General features: G+C 53.3%; 1 protein-coding gene across 6 annotated transcripts in view; it reads left to right on the plus strand.

Annotated features, from left to right (window-relative positions):
• CNTFR (ciliary neurotrophic factor receptor) overlaps positions 1–19,310 on the plus strand; it is a gene marked incomplete at its 3' end in the record, with an annotated part of 175,304 nt that overhangs the window by 40,081 nt on the left and 115,913 nt on the right. For 2 of the 6 annotated variants that reach the window (XM_082784089.1, XM_082784081.1), the window contains exon 2: positions 4,833–4,943. Coding sequence is in view for 2 of the 6 variants with exons in the window: in XM_082784080.1 (XP_082640206.1) it covers positions 16,656–16,673 (18 nt within the window). Of the gene's footprint in view, positions 1–4,832; positions 4,944–16,545; positions 16,674–19,310 lie in introns of those variants that run through there. The other 4 variants (XM_082784080.1, XM_082784082.1, XM_082784086.1 and 1 more) reach the window with 3 other exon arrangements.

Consider the following 19,310-nt stretch of genomic DNA (forward strand, 5'->3'; position numbering starts at 1 on the left):
TGGCAGCATCTTCTGGCTGGGGGCAGGGAGATGCTGGCCTCAGGGCATGGCTCATCTATTCTGCAGGACACAGGTCTAGCTCTTCTCAGAAATGCAGGGTTGAGCTGTGTTTGGATTTTGTCTCATCTTGTTGAGCAGATCTGGGCTGAAATTCAGCCGGGGTCATGGTTGTCTGTGGAGGAGGTCTGGGTGCAGCAGTTCATACCACAGATTGCACCCAACACCTGAGGGGGTTCAACAGATGGAGGTGAAACACAGGATGCTATAGGAAAAAGGGGTGTTTTTTTTTCCTTTCTTGAGATTGAGACAAAGCCTGGGCTTCCCTTTCTGGGGACACATCTCCCTTCTCCATAACTGAGCTCCGTGCTTGGGATGGGAGACCCTGCTTGGGAGCTGGCTGGGGGAAACACAGCACTGGGGACAAGCCCACAACCCCCTGCACTCATCCCACAGCTGAAGGCTCCATCTTTGTGCATCCCGAGTCAGGATCAGGCTGTGTCACAGCCTGGCCCCCGATGGCCTCGCTTTGCGTCCCCTGGGAGCTGCCGGGAGGCTGCCTGAGCCGTGCGGTAACGCGGGTCTCGGGGATGCGAGCAAGGTCAGATGTCTGCTCAGAAATGAGATTGGCGATGATGCCACCGGTGCTGACAAATGGCCTGTCACTGCTCTGTGACTCACGGCAGTGGTGGAAGAAACCCATGAGGTCACTCGCAGCCTCTCTCTCTGGGGAGCTGCACGCAGCCTCCACCCCGAGCCTCGTCGGGTGGGCAGCACTCTTCCTACCAGCCCGGTGTGTGCGGGTTTTGGTGCACAGCACGGCTCCAGCACAGCTCCTGAGCACCTGGGAATTGTCCCCGTGGTGCAGGCAGCATCAGCTCTGCAGCCCCTGTTGGGGGCTGGATTCCTGCGTGGGGCTCAGCTCTGGTTCGGCAGCGGTGCAAGCAGGATGCAGGTTGAAAAGAGCGTGTGTGTGTTCAGCCCGTTGCAGTACCACTGTGATACACGAGGTGCTGTGCTGCTGGGAGATGCTGCGGGGAACTGGGGGACCTGCCAAAACCAGCCCTGGTTGTGCTCCCGTGGGCTGGGGCACTGCCTGGGGCCAGCTCAGCCTCCCCTTCTCTTATTGTGAGACTTTCCATGGTTTTAGGAGCCTTTTCCTGAGTTGCAAGAGGCTCCTTGGAGGCTGTAGCTGAAGCAGCCAGCTCCAGGTGCACGCTGGTGGAGATGCTGCATCCACCGCTCAGCAGTGATAGGGAACTACGTGGGGCTGAGCTGTGTTTTGGGGCCAGTGCTATGCGTCTGAACACTGTGTGTTGGGGGAAGCAGGTGACTTTCTCCTCTGGATTATTTGGAGGGTGCATCCCAGTCTCGGCAGGAAAGGGGAAGCAGCTATTCCGCCTCTGACTGCCTCCAGATGCGTGAGCCTCCCCGCCAGTTCCTGGGAGGTGATGGGGGCAGCGGGGTTGGGGATGGGGTTTCTGCACCTGGAGGGGCAGGGAAGGGCATGCTGAGGGGATGAGGAGCTGCAGGTCTCAGGAGCACGAGGGCTGCCACAGCCAAACCAACCCCAGCTGCACCTCCAGCATCTCCCTCCCCTGCTGCCTTTGAGCTATTTCGCTCTTTGCTTCTTCCAGTTAAGAGGGGAGGGCGAGAAGTCCTAAATAAAGCTGCTGTCGCTTTTACTTATGGGCATGGGGGAAGAGATGGACAAAAAGCTTGTGTGTTCCTGACAGCTACAAAGCGGCCGGCTGTTTTTCTTCCCTTGTCTCGGCAAAGCTCTTGCTGGGGCACAGGCGAGCACCCTGGGGTGCAGGGGGGGCACCCATGTGGCCCTGCCTGGAGCCTGCATCCTGTATGCTGGCCATGGGCATCTCACAGGGCCGGGCTTGTCTGGGAACACCTGTCCAAAGAACCTGGACGCCCCCAGCCTCCAGAAACACAGATGCGTGAACTTGCCTGCCTTAAAAATCCATCACAGGCTTCTTGTCTCCATCTTGATTGGTTCCAGTGAGGTCAACTTTTTTTAATAACTTCTGGACTTCGGCAGGGAAAACTATTTCCTTCAGGAAATAATATAATTAAGGTTGCCTGACACTTCTGATTATAAGCCCCTGTCTTCAGTTGCTTGAAACTACGCCAGCCTTTAACCATTTGGACTGAAACTTTGCATGTCTCTGCCTCCGGCTGATTTTTTTTTTTTTTTTTTTTGGAAAAATTTAGCAAAAAGGGTTTTAAGCTGCTCTCAGAACGCGCTTTGGGGGGAGAAAAAGGCATTACTTTATCCGTAGCTTAAAAAAAAAAATAAAAAAAATTCTAGTACTGAAGAAACTCTAGTACCTTTGCGCCATGAGACCGGGCCGGATCGCTGTCGGGAACGCTCCCGGCCAGGTGTGGGGGATCTGCTTGTTGCTGACGCCACGAAAATCCACCTTCCCTGCGCCAAGCTGCGAGTGGGTGTATTATATATAGCGTGTCTGTGGAGCTCGCTGCTCCGCTCCCCGGCAGGATCCGCTCCCCTCCCAGCAAGGGGGAGCGCAAAGCCCGCGCTCTGCCTGCCGCGTGGGATGCTCCGAGGATGGGAAACTGGGGGGTCCTCCTGGCGGTGTGAACAACTCGTCGATGCCTGATCCACATGGCCCTGATTTATGCTGGTGATGGGGAGGATAGGAGAGACTTCATTTTTTTGTAAAAATGCTTTTTTTTTTTCTTGTTTCTCCCTAAAAGCAGCAGCTAGGTATGTGCAAGGGGTGCTGGCCTTCCTTGGGGGTTTTGCAGGAGGGACCTGGTTTAGCATCACTGCTTTTCCACTGTGTCCTCCTAACATATCTCATTTCTATGGCAGTGGCCGAAGCAAGGGTGTGAGCTGTGGGGACAGGCTGGGGACAGCCCTGCCAGCCCTATCCAGCAGGTGTCACCTTGGTGATGTGTCCTCACCATGGGACACTGCGTCCTGGGTGACCTGGGGGGACCTCAGGACTGTCCCTGCTCTGTGCTGCTGTTTGCACCCTACATGAGACTGCCTGTGCTGTGGTCAGGGCTGTCCCCTGTTTTTAGGGGCTTGTGCCCTGAGCCAGGTTCTTCAGTTGCAGACCAGCTTTGGACATGCTGGATTCCTCCAAAACCTGAGTTTGACCCCAATTTAAAGGCCCTGATTGGGGTCTTGAAAGGCTCTTCCATAGAGAAAGCTGGGCTGCGGGCCCTGCTTGTCCCACCAGGAGGTGTCCGTTCTCAAGGTGCACACAGATCCCAGGGGCATCTCTCAGCCAAGGTGCTGTGAAATTGACCTTCCCAACAGCGTAATGCACTGTGCCTGCACGAGGAGCATCCCTGCATCTTGAGCAGAGGCTGCAGCACCCATGGGTGCCCCGTCCTACAGCCTTGTCCTCATCGCTGCCAAGTGATAGAGACAGCCCAGGTAGCGATGCAGCAGCATCCCTGCTTGCTTTGCCCTGGCTTCCTCTGCTCTGCTCCTTCTCTGGCATAAGAAAAAATTGAAATACAAGTTGCGTGGGCAGCGAAGACCAAGAAAAGCTCAGCGGAGAGGGGCCCTCTCCCCTCCTCACCGTTCTCCTGTCAGCTCGGGGTGCAGGCAGGGCGGTCTGTGAGTGATGGGGTGTCGCGGGGGTCCGGCCCGGGGCAGCTGGAGTTAAATTTCTCGGTGGCTGACACCTGACAAGCGTGATAAATTGCGGTGCGCTGCGCGCTGCCGCCGTGACAAACGGTCCGTTTTCCTCCTCTTTAAGCTCTGGGAAAACTTTTTAATTATTTCCCATCGCTTTGCAAATGAGGGTTTCTCAATCAGGCGCCCAGCGGAGGTTTTTTTTTTGGGTGGGGGTGTTATTTGTTTATTTGGGTTTCATGGCTGGCTGGGGGTGGGTAGGGGCTGCAGTTTGGGTTTCTGCAGCATCCTCCTGCCTGGTTTGGATGGGGTCCCGCGGCGGGCTCTGGCGGAGCTCATCAGCTCGGGTGCTAATTAAAGCACGTCGTGTTCCAGGCTTGCAGTCGCCCATGGGAAAATGTCTCCGCAGGAGCGACTCTGAGACTCTCCTCTTGCCAGTGGAGTTTGGCTCCTTCTATTTTTCATTTTTAATAATGCAGAACCATAGGACTCTTTTTTTTGTTTGTTTGTTATTTTTTTCTTTAAGTGTTTAAAAAGGAGGGGGGAAACAAAACAAGCTCAGCCACAAGAGCTAGATAATGAGCCCAGATCTCGGCTGATAATTTGTTTGTCTAACACAAAAAGCATATTTGCTGCCATCACCCAAGGCACCAGTGGTTACAGTAATGCCCCAGACTCCACCTCACTAGGCAGCACATCGGGTGCAGCACAAAGTCTCTCGCCTGTTTGTGCTCCTGGGCGTCTGTGCCACAAAGGTGTGCGTGCTTTTCCTCTTCACAGGCTTGGGCTCAGCAGCTCTGGCCTCTGTGTGTGAGGCTTTGTGGGATTAGGGCTCAGGAACTTGTGAGCAAATGTCTGGGTGCTGGGCTGATGTTTGAGTGCTGCTGCGCTGCTGTGGCCAGAGACTTTTGCTGTCTTCCTTTAGGGATGATTAGAGATGCCCCAAGCTGTCATATTCATCCCCCCTCCCATTTAATGCCTCTAAATCAAAATAATTAAGTAAATCAAAATAATGAGGCAGATGCATGCTTTGGATCTGGGCTGGGATGCTCACGAGGGAGGGCTCTACATCTGACCTGGCTTTGTGTTGACACTGGTTACCTGTGGCTGCTAGGGCTGGGAATCAGATGCCTCCATCCCGTGGTGGTTTCCTGAAGCACGCACAGAGCTGCACCCGATGACCTGACAGCCTTTCTCTTCTGCTTTGTTGCAGAAACTCACGGATCTGAGCGGCGAGGGTTGGCTGGTCGCGAGCACCCAGAAGGATCCCACGGACTTTGATGAGAAATTGGGGACGTCCCCAGGAGTCTGGACCGGTGGAGAGGTGAGAGGTGGATTAAAACGCTTGCTTACCTGTGTTACCTGTCCTCAGTTCACATGTAAGAGGCATTGGAGGGGTGCAGCATCCTCGGTGTGCCCAGCTTTCCTGGCTCTGCTCCAGCGGTGCTGCAGGGCTGTGTCCCCTTAGGAAAGCACCACAGCCACTGGTTGTGGTCAAGGGGTTGTCCCATCTTACATACATGCTTTGTGTGGGGCTGTGATAATCCAGTATCACGTTTGGACAGGCTTGGGGTCTTCTCCTAAGCACAGGGAGGAACTATGTTCGGGCACCCATGTCCCGCTGAGCCTTGTAAGGGCTGGGAAGCTGGTGCTTGCTGCTGCTGGGCTTGAAAAATGAGAATGATGAATTAAAATTTAACAAGTCCATAAATGCCAGGCAAGGACGTCTTAAATGGGAAATTGTCACCGTTTGACTAGTGCAGCCTCCCACTTAGCTAAAACTGCGTGGTTTTAATTACACTGATCTTGGAAATGCAATAGCTCGCACCGAGGAGGGGAAACCTCACCAAAACAGATTGTCAGGAGCCCTCATTGCCTGGTTCCGCTACCCTTTTCCCTGCATCCCATTTTCCAGGGACGTTTTGCAGCCCCTTTTGCTCTGAATCAGCCAAATCGCTGTCCCCTGAGCCCCAGGCAAGGACGCAAATGCAAATATGTGCGAGGCTGGATGTGGGCACTGAAACAAGCTCAAGGTTAAAATCCCCAGGGGCAGACAGCACCTGAAGGATCACAGCAGGGAGTGGGCAGCAGAACTCAGCCATAAGCATTGCCTGGGAGTGTCACTGGTGGAGCTGTGTGGGGTAAGAAGCCCTTCCTCATCCTTGACCTGCCAGCAGGTCTCTGTGCCGCTCGCAAATAGAGAGCAGCTCGAGGAGGGTACGTCGCTAATAATACCAATTACTATTACACGCCGGCTACAAGGTACGCTGGCAGTAATGGGATCTGGGGGGATGAAATGAAAGCGATGTAATATGGTGAGATAAATTAGCGTTGTAAAATTAGCCATGGGTCTAGTCGGGGATCTGACAAATGTGTCGCAGCATCGTTACAAGCTCCGAGCTCTGCTGAATTGGATTTAGTGGCCCAGAGCAAAGCAGATGGGAGCGAGGGAAAAAAAAAAAAAAAAAAAGAGTTTATTAGGGGTCTCTGTGCACACATGCTAATGGTTAACGCTGCTTGTTGCTTCCTTGGCTTTGCTGAATGATACGTCCCCTGGCGCCCGCCCGTACGCGGCAGCGGAGGAATAAAAGCCCGGCCCTGCTGATGTGCTGTCGGAGCAGCTTGTGCCTGGCAGAGGGATGGGAAGGGGTTTGGAGGCATGCAGGTCCCAGGGGAGCGGGTAGGGGACTCGGGTGGGATATGGGAATGCTGTTTGCATTTTCGCATGTGTTTCAGGCTGCAGGGAGGGCTGAGGGCTGACCCATTTTCCCATGGCACAGGCTGGGCTCCGTGGCAGGCACATCTCTTGAGCCTGGCATCCTCAGCATGCCCTGTCTGTCACCGACGCGTGAGCAGCTCCTCCAGTTCAGACACATATTATCCTCCCCTCTCTGAAAGAGAGGGCTTTTTGGGCCTCGTGAGGCTCAGCAATGGCTGTGGCCGGGTCCAGCGGGACCCGCTGCCTGGAGGCTCGTTAGGGCGACGCGTGCGGATTTGTGGATGCGCGCTAATTGCGTGCTTAATGGCTAGTGTGTTACCGAGGGCCTAGGGAGGGGCAGCCGTGATCTAGGTCTGGTTTAATAAGGCACATCATGTGGCTCATTTAATAATAATAAAAGCAAGGGAGAAAAAGCTCTGAGTACCTTACAGTGCTCTGTGGTGGAGCTGAAGGGCAGAGGGCTTGCAGGGAGGCTCGTGCAAGGCTTCCCTGTGCTGTGCCACCCTGGTGCAAGGGTGGGTGCACGACAGATGGATCCGTGGGAGGGACAAGCCTGTGACATTCCTGGGGATGAATTTACAGAGGGTAGGCCATTGCACCATAAGTACATGCTTATACACACGTGCACATGTGGTGTCACTGAGGGTGTACCCCCAAAAATCCCACAAGGTCAGCGTGGCAGTGAGGCTGCCCATGCCTGCCTGCTCACAGGCACAAGGTATGGCTGTGATGCTCGTGGGGTGTATCAGACCCCAACCAGGTACAACTGAAGGGCTGGGGAACCCACGGCAGGGAAAAAAGAGCCTCTGGCCTCGTCGTTGATGCTGGGGAAGCAATGCATGACCACGTCAGGGAGCAGCAGGAAAGTGAGCCTGCAGCAGAGCACTCGTGGCAGCGTAAATAGAAATACTTCTTGGGCTCTTGTGCAGCAATGATATATCTTGTTTCTATTGACTTTTCTTAAACCTCTAAAATACATTGTAGATTGATCTACAAATCTGCAAAAAGCACCTCTTTTTTTTTCTTTTTTTTTTTTTTTCCAAGTCTAAAGCAATTTTCTGCCTGCTCCTTGTGGTTGGCTCTGAGCAGACACATGTTCTCTTGTCCTCTTTGGGGCTGGCACGCTGCCACGATAGTAGGAAGTTTAGTAATACTTGAGCTGGATCGATGCAAGCCCATTATCTGTGCTGCCTGGGACTCGGCAGAGAGGGGAAAAAAAAAAAGCTCTCCCCAAACGCATCAAAGCCCCGCGATAAGGACAGGCGGCGGAGCGCTATTTATAGATGGACAGATGTCTTGCCAAAGCTCTGGTGCTGTCGCTTGGTTATGCAGTTGGGGAGTGTTTAGTGGCACTTGTCAGAGGTTTGAAGAGGAATCTGTTCTCCCTTCTGGCTGAGGTGGATCCCTCCGGCAGCCCACGATGCTGCTGCTTCTGCTGGCTCGGTTGCCTGTGGGCTTTGTCCTTCCTCTGAAGAGGGACCTGCCTAAAAGGTGGGAAGAATGCCACTGTTCCCCTGCTTGTGGCCCTCGAGATGGGGAGAAGCTTCTCCTTGCATCCAGTGGGAGCCTTTTCTTTCAGCTTCACCCCGCTGCCTCTCCTTCTGTCGCCACACATCGCTGTGAAGAGCCCAGTTCAGTCTTCTCAATAACTCCCCCAGCCAACTCAGCGACCTCCGCTAGATTTTCTCTGCTTAGCATCTTGTGCTGGGGCTCCCCGAATGAGGAGCAGTATTACAAGGTGGCACAACACATGATGCCATGGTGGTGGGCTGGAGTTTTTGCAGCAAGTGCTATTTTTTAAATTTTTTTTTTATTTTTTTCAAGCTTCAGTGGCTTGTGGGCAGGTGTGGGGGCCAACACCTGATTGTGTATTTCAACCCATCCTCTTGATCAGCTGCCTTGTTCCTGAGCCTGGGAGGAGGGAGGCTTCTCCTCCCCACGGTGTCCATAATGTGTTCACCTGCACGGTTTCTGCAGAGCGCTCCGAGCATCCCTTGCTCTCCGCTCGGTGTTAGCCTGTCTCCAGGGTGCTGCTTCGCTCTGCCCATATATTCCTTTGACGAGTGGGGAAGACAGGAAGCAGATACCTTTGTAACAAAACCACATATGGGCTTTCAACTGGTGATGACACTTCCCTAAGCTATCTGTCTTGGGAATGTTCATTCTCAGGGTTGTTTATATTCGCAGGCATGTTACTTAGCTGCTCAGGTGGGCCATAGATGTCCAGAAAGATGTCAGTGTGAGGAGGAGGCTTTAATGCAAGGCGTTCTGCTATTGTGTGTGATGGGTGGCAGGTGAGACCCTGATGGCTGTGGCAGAGGGATGGCTTATGGGGTCTGGCACAGGAGCTGGGGCAAGAGGCAGCCGGAGTGCTGGAGGTGGCTTTTTACTGCTCAGCTGCAGCGTGACCATGACAATCATTCGGCAAATGAGGGCTCTAATGGAGGCAAACAGTGTTTTCCAATTAAAAGAAGCAACCATCAGCAGCAGGGGCAGCACTCCCTCTGAAAACACGTGTACAGCCGCTGAGGGTCTCAGCTCCCGGAGGTAAATGTGGGATGCTCTGCCCCATAGAGCAGTGGTGACACAGATGTGGGGCACATCTGGTGTGGGAGCTGCCCATTGAGCCTGGGCTCTGTGCAAAGCAGGGACCCGCTGCATTGCCCCATGTCCTCACAGGTTCCCTCTTCTGCAAGGGGAAGGGGCGCTGGTGGGGACCCACTCTTTTTTTTTGACAGCAGGACAGCTCCAGGCAGCCTGTGCCAGGGACCACTCTGCTCCAGGGCAATTTACAACACACACCAGCCCCTCGGCATTCATTACAGCCCCTAACGAGGACGGCTCAGTGCTGCCCTTCACTAAGATCACATTGCTGGCTCTTTTTTTTTTTTTCTTCCCCTTGCCCTAAATCGTTGCACTTACATAAAAAAAAAAAAAAAAAAAAGGAGGGGCACGCACGTGGGGCCTGCACAATTTATGGATCAGAGATTTATATGCCGCTGGGATGCTGTATTTTTTCCCCACAGTGACACTTTATTGCCACAAATTACCAAACAGGCAAGGTTACGCGAGTGACAGCAGGCAGGGCCATAAAGGACAGGAACAAACGGCAGCAGGAGGAGTACCCAGAGGAGAAGGGGGGGGGAGGCTGGGCACGAGGCAGAAATAAAGCGAGGCGGGAGGCGGGCACGCTTCAGAAACCAGCGAGCTGCGTGGGCGAAGCCTGGGAAATCGGCGTGCCACCTCCACACGTGTGCCTGCACCTCCAGCGGCACGGGTGTGCCACGGGGCCGGGGCAGTGGCACGCTCCCAGCCTGGTGGTCGGGCACGTGTCTGGGTGGAGATGCTGTAAAACCTAGATTTCCACCCCTCCTGAGCTGCTGTGTGCTTCTGTGGGGTGCATTTTTCTGGGGGAATGGCAGGGTTTTAGCAGGTGAGGGCATTTTTTCCTTGTCCTAGGTGCTGGTAACTGCAGGGAGAAGCGTCCTCACGAAGTAAGACTTCGTCTCCCTTTGAAGTATGCTCCATCCCTAGCCTGAAGGGTATTGTGGGGTGGTCTTTGAACTTAGCTATACACCAGCAAACAGCAAAAACCTCCCATAACTGCTGTCATATGGAGCAAACCCACCCGCCTCCTCCGAGGTGTGCAGCAGACCTCCTTTTGTCAAAGCTCCCTTCTGCCCAGGGCTGCTGAATCCCAGCTCAAGCATTGGCAGCAACGTCCCAGGCATGCCCTTTGATGGGATAGGAAGCTTGCTTCTGTCTATCTTATATATCCTATAATATTTTTAATATGCTCACTGCTGCCTGGGGAAGACGGGTGGTGCACGTCGTCCCTCGGCCGGAGCGGTGTCGGCCCCACTGCTGAGCACCCGCGGCAGCCCCGCTGCGCCACGCTTCGGTTCAGCGCCTCCGTCTGCACCCACTCGCCCAAAGTTAGATCAGCTTAACTTCAAACGAACGTGAAAAATGAAAGGCCCGGGAGCAGCGAGGTATTAAGGCTGCCTTTGAGCCGGGGATGCGACTCGGTGCTGCCGGGAAGCTGTCACTCCATTGTTCTTGCAACAAAACTCTACCGGCGGCGAGGAGAGAGATGCAGAGGCTCTGGAGCCAGAGACAAAAATGCTTTTAACAGGCAGAAATGTGCTGCTACAGCCCAGGGGCACGCTACGACAGCCCAAGGGGGGAGCATCGCTGCGTGCTGCCCTGCCTGGCAGTGAGGCAGGGGCTCGGCTTGCCCTTGCACCACCATGGGCTGTTGCATGGGGCAATTTGATGTGTGTATTCCTGTGCTGGTTAAAATAAAAGTATATCTATTCCCCCGAATTCCAGTGCTGTAAGCCAGGTATTTAATCTTGCTTGAAGGGAGCATCGCTAACCTACATGGGGCATCGCAAGCAATGGTAAGCAATCAATAGGCTAAATCCTGAGGTCTCCTGCCCAGACTTTGCTGGAGTAAAGGTTGACGAAGTGCTGAGTAGTTACTCGGGGTTTCAGCCCCGTGCTGAGGGCAGGAGAAGTGACTGACAGATTTATTGATGATGTGTTTCTCTATGAATCCAGTTTGTTACTCATGAATGCTCATTTGAGCATAAATCCTGCCTGGGCGGCTCAGCAGATAGCTTCTCCTAAAGCAGAGCTGGGCAGAAAGGTTTCAGATGAATCGCATATTTGGTGAAAAATAGCTTTGGATTAACAGGAATAGCTTGTGTTTCTATGTTGTGTTTGGCAAATAGCCTCAGCTGAAGAAAGTAAAAGCCCACTTGTGAAAAAGATCAAGCGCTGGGTTTTGACACAGTGTTTAGATCTCATTTCAAACCGGTTTTAGGTTTTCTTCCACAATCAAAAAGCCAGACAGGCTTCAGAAGATCCCTCCAAAACCCTTTTTTTTTTTTTTTCCTCACCCTCCATGAGTGGCTTCTGCAGTGGCGCGGGGGAGCCTGGCACTTCTTGCAGGGCTCGCCGTGAACCATCACTGCTTTTATTTTCTGCGAGGGCTCAGCCTGGGGTTTTGTTCGGTGACACTCATCTGTGGGCTGAACCATGTTGGACTGCCAAGGGCCACTTTCTTACTAGCTGAGGGAAATAAATCCTGCTCTCCCTGCCACCTCCGTGCCTCGTTTTTGCCCGGCTGTGTCGATTTTTTGCATTGTGCCCGCCTGGGGCTTTGCTACCTCTGCCACCGCTCCCCTCGCCTGCGCTCGTGGTAGGTGCTGTAGGAAATCGCTCAGACAGATTTGTGCGTGTGTGTATGCCTCTGTATTTCCCATTAATTAATGGAGGCTGGAGTCTGTCGTCTGTAACGAGTGCTCACTGGCGGGTGATAAATCGCTTGTATGACAAGGTGGCAGGGAGGGCTGGGCGAGCCGCTGATGTCAGCGCGAGGGCTGGGAGCAGGGGCCAGCGCCAGTCAGTACCTGGGTGAGAAGAGGGGTGAAGAAAAGGCCAACAGCCACGTTTCTGCTTGCGAGAAGAGGAGGAAGGGGCTTGTGCCAAACCAACCACCCTGGCCCCATGGGGATGCCAGCTGGAGCTTGGACAACTGAGCAAAGACCTCGTGCTCTGCTCCCAACCAGCGCTGTGCTGGGGTTTTTCTGCTGCCCTGTCCCCAAAGAAGGACCCTGGTGTGAGTGTCTGGGTTTTGTGCTCCAGCAGTGCCACCTCTGCCTTCCCCCAAATCCTTTTCAGAGTGCATCACAGTGATGCCACCACTAAATCTCACCAGCATGCCCTGTCCTCTGGCATTACCATCTGAGCAGTGGCACAAGGCTTGGCTGGGTGCATCCCTGCAGGGCTAATGCTTTTGGTGTCCTTAAGGCACTGCTCCTTTCCCAAGGATGGTTTGGGTCCCTTGTTGCAGGGCAGCGTGAGGCTGGTCCTTATGGACGTGCTGGAGCACAGAGCAGGGTTTGATGGAGCTGAGCTTGTGGTGCTCACAGCCTGTTGGATTGTAGCCAAGCGCATCCTCTATTAGCCCAAAGTTTGTAAGCTAAAGCACTGCCCTGTGCAGCACATTGATCCAAGGGAAATGGTGCTGGCACCAAAATCTGCAGCCTCCAGTAAAGCAGACACGGGCCAAAAGACACTGAACCTTGCTCCATCCCAGAGGGAGTAATCTTTGCTGCATCACTCTGGACCACACCATGCAAGCTGTGCACCACTGATCCATCTCTTTTTTTGCCCAGTGCTATGAAGGTGAGGTTTGATTGTCTATTGTGCTCATCAGGCCTCCAGCAGTAGGAGCAGGGATGCTGCTTGGAGAGGCAGTGTGGGTCCTGGGCACCCTGTGACCATTCTGCCTGGTGACCCCTGCCCCGGGACCTGCCCATCCTGCGAGGATGTAGGGGGGGAGCAGTCTGTCTCTGCTGGGGAACTGAATTATCTGCTTCCCCAAGTGGGGAAAATAATAATAATTAAAAAAAAAAAAAAAGTGCCTTCCACTAGGTCATGAGCCATTACCTCGAGGGGCCCTTCATCAGCTGATGAATTCTACTTAATAAAATAAATACTGAGAGAAAATGTAATTGGATTTCATTTATTACCCAGTTCCGCCTAGCAGCCCCAGATTATACAAAAGCAATTAGAGAAAGCTCTCCATTAATAGCTATCTTCAAGCCGCCCAATGGGCTCATTCCATCAAACCTTCTGGCTCGTGTAATTTCCTTTCTTGGAGCTGGCTCCTGGCTGGGGGAGGGATGCGGGGTGCGCAGCGCCATTGCCAGCGGCCTGTAAACAACAGCAGTCCTGTCTCCATCATCCTCCCGGCTGCCTGGCTCTGCTGGAGGCTCTCCTGGCTTGGGGAGAGAAGCCAGGGCACCTGGGTGGGTTGGCTGAGGACTAGGGCTTGGTTGTGCCTTCCCTGCGCTGGGAGCATCCTTCTGCTTGGCAGAGCTATGCGGTCAGTCTGTCCGGCCTGGCAGCAGGTATGTGGAGTCCTGCAGGGCAGTTGGATGTAATCCTGTCCCTCTGGGGATGCAGCTGCTCCTCTCCAGTTCGGATTTTCATCCTAGTGGCACTGGTTTGCATGGCAGCTCCTCTCTGCCAGCCTGCGGGATGCAGGTGAGCATCCCTGCCTTTTGCTGGGATGGTGAGGAGGAAGGTGCTGAGCACGCCCAGGGCAGTGTGCTGAGCTCAAGCAGAGAACAGCTCATAGCATCCCTCTGCAGGTCTCGTGATAACCTGGGGAGTTATGTTTGAGGTGTGCCAAATAGCAAGGGCAGATGTGTGGCACTTTCCTCATCACCTTGTTCCTCCTGAAGAGGTTTTGAATTTGGTCCCCTTGCAGGGTGGAGGAGGATGCAAGGCTCTGAGAGCTGGGCAAGCTCTGGGCTCCCACCTTGAGGTGGCAGGACCCATGTGTCCCCCGCACCCTGGGGAGAAGCCAGCACTGCTGCTCAGCTCCCATCACTGAGCTGATACTGGATCCGATCCGTGGGGCTCAGCAGGGATGTGCCAGCCCCCAGTGAGCATGGGATCCTACACCGGGCATCTTTGGACTCCCCTCTATAGTGAACCCTTTGTCCCTTCTCTTGTGCATTTCCTAGCTCACCTCCTCATCCCTTCTGTGCCTCCCTTGGCCTCTTCACCCTGAACACGGTCTGCAGGCAAGAGGAGCAGCGTGGGTGCTCGTGGCTGGGAAGGAGCTGATGCTGATTCAGACAAGTGGCAGCAGGAGGAATAATGCAAGCGGAAAGGCACGGGCAGCTGGGGAGGGGTGGCCAGGCTGCCTGGCTCTTCATCTTCATTACCAGGCTTGTGGCTGTGGCCTAGCCTCCGCGCCTTGTGCTGGTGAGGGAGAGATGGTCAGTGAGCAGGGGGGCACAGGGAGGGTTTTGTTGGCCGGTGGCAGGTCGGTCCCTGCTGTGTGGTGAGGTGGAGCCAAGCAGAAGGGGTCAGTTTCTTAGGGGAAATGGGCATGGGAGCAGACAGATGTGGGATGGTGCCCCTAAATTTGCCCCTAAAAAGGGGCAAATGGGGATGCTCTCACTGATGCGCCCTCAGGATGTGCCTTGTAAATGCAAGGTGTCTGTTCGTGCTGGGTGATCTGCAGAAAGGGGGATGGATGTTGGAGAGCACAGAGAGCATCTGGAGGGGGATGTTGGAGAGAGCACGAGAGGGGATGTGGTTGAGACCTGTAAAAGGGCAGAGGTGGGGGGTTTGTCTCGGCTGCTGAGATGGATGATGGCATAGGGCCACCTTGCTGCAGAGAGGGAATAGGTGGAGCACGAGGTGGTGAAACTGCTGGGCTGAGAAGAGGGCTGAGGTGTGGAAGAAGTGGGGGAGATCTTCCCAGCAGGAAGGGAGGCAGGTGGAAGGGTCAAGCACGGGCTGTTGGGCTGGAAACGCAAGGGAGTGGTGGAGGAGGACCCGGCTGGGTGCATCTTGCCTGGCTGGTGAGCTTCTCCTTGCTGTCACTCGGCTGCTTTTTCTCTCCTGGCATGCTGATAGCTAATGCACCTGCTTGCTGAAAGCCTGGGAAGCTTTCCTTGCTTCGCAGGCAGCCAGGCTCCTCTGGCCTGGCACAGGAGGGTCTGGGGGTGATGCTGAGCTCAGCTCTGTGATGGCAGGACAGGCTCTGGAAGAGGCAAATCCACCCTCCAGGAAAGAGAGCATCTTCTCAGAGCTGTTTTTCCAAGCCAGACAAACGCAGTGACCACGTGAAACCTTCCTTTTTCATCTCGTTGTTTATTATTTTGTTCACAGAGGGCCTTTATTTATACCCCCTTAACATCAGTGCCGTTAAAGCAGCCTTATTAGGATGCTGCCCTTCACCAAGGAACTCTGCTCTCGAAAAAGAGCATTAAAGATTCAACAAATAGCTGAGAATTGGGATTGATCCTAACCTCCCATAAATGGGAGTACCTTCCCCCATTAATCAGCCTTGGTTTTCACTTACAGGATGATGGCCTCAGTGCTACACTTCTTCAGGACTAAAAGCACGTTAAATATTTATCACAGCTGAGTATTCACTTCCCCCTCTATCGCCAACTGAGCTCTGCTGCACAAGCCTGCATTGGCTTGACAGGTTGCGTAGCGAGGTGGCATGCCATTAGGAAACCTCTTGTGCCAGCATGCTTCAGTCATTTGCTGCGCTAAGCACGGAGAAATGGTGGCATCTCTCATCTTGAAGCATGGTCAGCATGGGACTGTATTATAAAGTCCCGCTGCCTGCATTTGCACGGGTAGATTTAATATGCTTGGGTTTGCTCTCAAGCAGAAGCTGGTGGCAGTGCGTGCTCAGCATCCACGCTCCTCCACAGCTCCTTTAACCTCCAAAACGGGACGATTGCCTCCAGATCCCTCAGTGGGAGCAGCCCCTGTGTGCACTAGGGCTTTGCCCCATGCCAAGGACAGTTCAGAGTGCATTGCCCTTTGCATTGCACTGCCAGGAAAGCAGCTCCCCGTGCTGTTTTGCTTACGGCTGTGTGCGCAGCCCCGGTGCCATCCTCCTGCTCTGAAGGATGCCGGCAGCGCTGTGCGCTTTCCTGGCGCGCTGGGAGGAAGCTTTTAGTGCCTCGGGAGGCTTGAAATGCCGGCAGGGTGTTTAGTGGTCCAGTTGGTCTAAACATATGCACAAACGTCCTTGATAATTGTGCCAGGTGTATCGTAGCATTTCAGGGAGAGGCTATTTTAGGAGCATCGCTGAAAGCTGTCTTTTCTTTTTTGCTCTCCGAGCATCTCTCAAAAGGCAGCTCCAACTTCAGGAGTTGCTGAAATCCTCACAGGTTGAAAAAACCGGGGGCAGCTCAATACCGGTGCCCTCGGGCACTGCTGCAGGCGAGCCTTGAGCCCTGCGTGGTGCCCCTGCTTTAGCTGGTGAGGAAGAGCTCCCCGCGATGCTGCAGGGAGTTTTGCCTCTCCTTGGGGCACACTGCACATGGACAACCCCTGGGTTAGTGCTTTCCCTTGTGGGGTTGGCATCGTGGTGATGCATCTCCCCTGTGTCCAGATCCCCCTCTCTGCCTGCAGCTTGAGTGGCCGGTGTGTGCAGCCTCGTTAGAGCCGTTTACACGTACGGTCGCACAATGTGTTTCATTATCCCTGTATCAAACTTGTTTTGCTGCTGTCACGCACCAGGAAAGTTAAACACGTCTGATCAAAGGCATGTAAACACAGCTTCAAAACAAATGCCCTCGAGCCCTGCCAAAAGCGCAAAGCTGTCTCTGAGCAAGCCCCATCTCCTGTTCCCACATGTGCGCCTCCTCCTGCTCCTTCTCCGAGGTTCCTGAGAGCTGCCTTGGTGGCAGCGGGACCACTTGTCATCCTGCCCAGCAAGTGTGGCCCCAGGGTGTCACTGTGGGGCTAGGGACAGCCTTTATGCCCCACTGGAGACGGGTGAGTTGAAGCTTGCACCCCTGGCACAGGGTCTGTGATGGCACAAGATCACCCGTGAAATTGGGAGATTGCTAAAAGGCAGGGAATTTTCCCACTCTTATGTACTGGGCTGCTATGTACTGTCAGTCTGTGTAGTTGCAGACAAGTTTTCATTTTATTCCAGCCTCCAGGAGGACTAGATGTGTGCCTTAAATGGGGATGGAAATTTGGGGGATTTTGCAGGCTCCAAAGCAGGTGTTTTTAGAAAACACTAGCTCGCTTGAAATTTGCCAAAATCCTATTCACTGCTCGGCTATGAGCACAAACAGAGAATAGTTTGGGAATTCATGAGCTTGTGAACTGACCCCGACACTGGCAACGAGTTGCCCAAGGTCTTTGCCAAGTGCCTTTGAATAATGGACGTGTCAGAACCAGATGGGGTTGCAAATGTTGGGTTGTTAGTGCCCGCTGCCCATGCCAAGCTGCTCCGTGCCTGCCTGCGGGGCTCGTCCCCCGAGCCAGCACTCGGGAAGGTGCATTCCTCCCGGCCGGGTTGGCAGTGCCACGAGTCCCCCTCAGAGCACCCAGCTGTGCTGGCGGGGTGGATAAAACTGCAATCATCCACCCACTGTGCCGCTGGACGGTCCGGGCAGGCTGCGAAGTGCCCTGCAGGCAGTGGGGACATGGTCAGAGGTTAATGATGGTGTCAGCCTTCATAAATCATCCCTAATGAGGCTTGGGAAATCGTTGGTTTGGAGCCTGCGATGTGCGGCTGGGCTGAGTTGTCTTTCCTTTGCTTCGGACTTGGTTCCCTTTCAGATTTTTAGGGTTATTATGGGGGAAACCTTGGTGTGGCTAGAGGTGCTGGAGGCTTTCCCACCACTTTGGGTAATGAGTGGTTCTGGGCTCTGCCTGCACCCCAATTCTGGGCAATGGTTGGCTTATTTACTAAAGACTAAATACATTTTTCTATGTTTTTTGTCCCCACAAAGGTATCTCATGCCTCCGTAGGGCAACAGAAATCTCAGGCTGGAAGACATTGCCCAGGTCTTGGTTCAGAGGAGCAGGCTGTGAGGGAATCAGGATTACATGGCACGATGCTGCTGGGGTCAGGCTGGACGTGCCTGAGCCATGGCACAGCCAAAGGGCCATGGGACCCTCTCTGGAGGTGCCATCCCACCTTGTCACGGGGACCATGGTGTGGGGACAGCCACAAGTCAGAACAATTCGCCTGGGAGAAAACCATCACTTGCTTGGGATGGTGGGACCCCAAATAAGATGCTAGGTGGGAGAAGAAGAAGGAGGAGGTCACTGGGATCCCCCACAAAAGCCATCTCTGGGGCTGGCAGCGGTGGGCTGCTCTGGACCGTGTGTGGTCCCCGTGAAAGCTGACAGCCACCGGGATGCTGGGAGGAGCGCAAGGCGCATACAGTGAATATTCCCGTATTATTTATAAAGTACTGCCATGGCCCTGGAAGTGTTGGGACTCTCAGAAAAGCTGCAGGAATGCACTAATTAAAGAACACAATGGGAATGTAAATTCGGAAAGCTCCCCAGGGGGAAGCGGCGCTGGGGGGGAGCTAATTTGCCAGTCCCCGCTCCTCCCCTGCAAGCTGGCTGAGACACTGGAGCAATTAAAGAGGAATTTGAGTGTTAAATATAATCTGGAATTGTGTTTTTGGCTTTTTTTGTAATTGGTTTATTTTTCTCTTGGGTAACTGTGTTTCCAATTCTGTAATCGGGACTTTAACCCTCTGTTCTGCTAGAACAAGGGCTCGGTCTGGGGGGCCACTGGGTCAGGGCCGCTCAGATTTGGCAAGAGATGTCCCCTGCCTTTGATGTAATATATGGCTTGTCAGAACTGTCTCCTGAAATCAGTCCTAAGAAAACAGATTTGTTTGTTTGTTTGTTTTTGCCTGCCCATTTCTCTTCTGCATGGTCTGGCTCCCTCTTTTGTGCTGTTTTGACTTGTCTTGCCCTGTTCAGGAAATACGTGTGTTTCGTGTCGTTTGATCTGTGGCCAGGAGCTTTGACTCAGGATAGTGACTGCAACGTATTTGTCTTTTTATTTTATTCTAATTTAATTTTATTTTTTTTAATAAACTTTATACAGTCCTGGGTGACAAAACAACCTAGGAGACTCCATTAGGGATCTGAGGTAAAATAAAGACATGTTCAGCCTCTGGTGGTTATCAAGGGAAGCTATCAGCTCACATCTCACTTGGCATTGATGGTTTGGGTCAACCATGTTCTCATGGCTGTATTTGCAGTTGAGCAAAGAGTTCATGTTTTAGAGGGTTGGCTTTTTTTTATTTTTCAGTTTTCATCATCTCAAGCTGACCCTTTAAAGCGTTTTGTATTGAATGGTGTCTCCAAAGCTTGCAAAATGGCTTGGAAAGAAAAGCTGCTGTGATTGCTGCTGGGTTTTCCTGTGATGGTTTGGTTGTTGGATCATTCTAAGATGGTGCACCTAACGGAAATAGGGAAGGAAATGGAAATAGGCAGGAAATAACATGTTGCATGGTCTTCTCTCTTTTTTTTTTAATTTTTCTGATTCACTGAAATATTTAGGCAATTTTTCCCACCTGCATTAGTTGCCAGAGATTCCCATCCCCATCAAACTCCTATTTGGGGAGGGAGTAGAGGGCTCTCCAAGCT

Source organism: Aythya marila, assembly GCF_965140915.1.
Source record: "Aythya marila genome assembly, chromosome: Z".
In the NCBI taxonomy this organism is placed as follows: Eukaryota; Metazoa; Chordata; class Aves; order Anseriformes; family Anatidae; genus Aythya; species Aythya marila.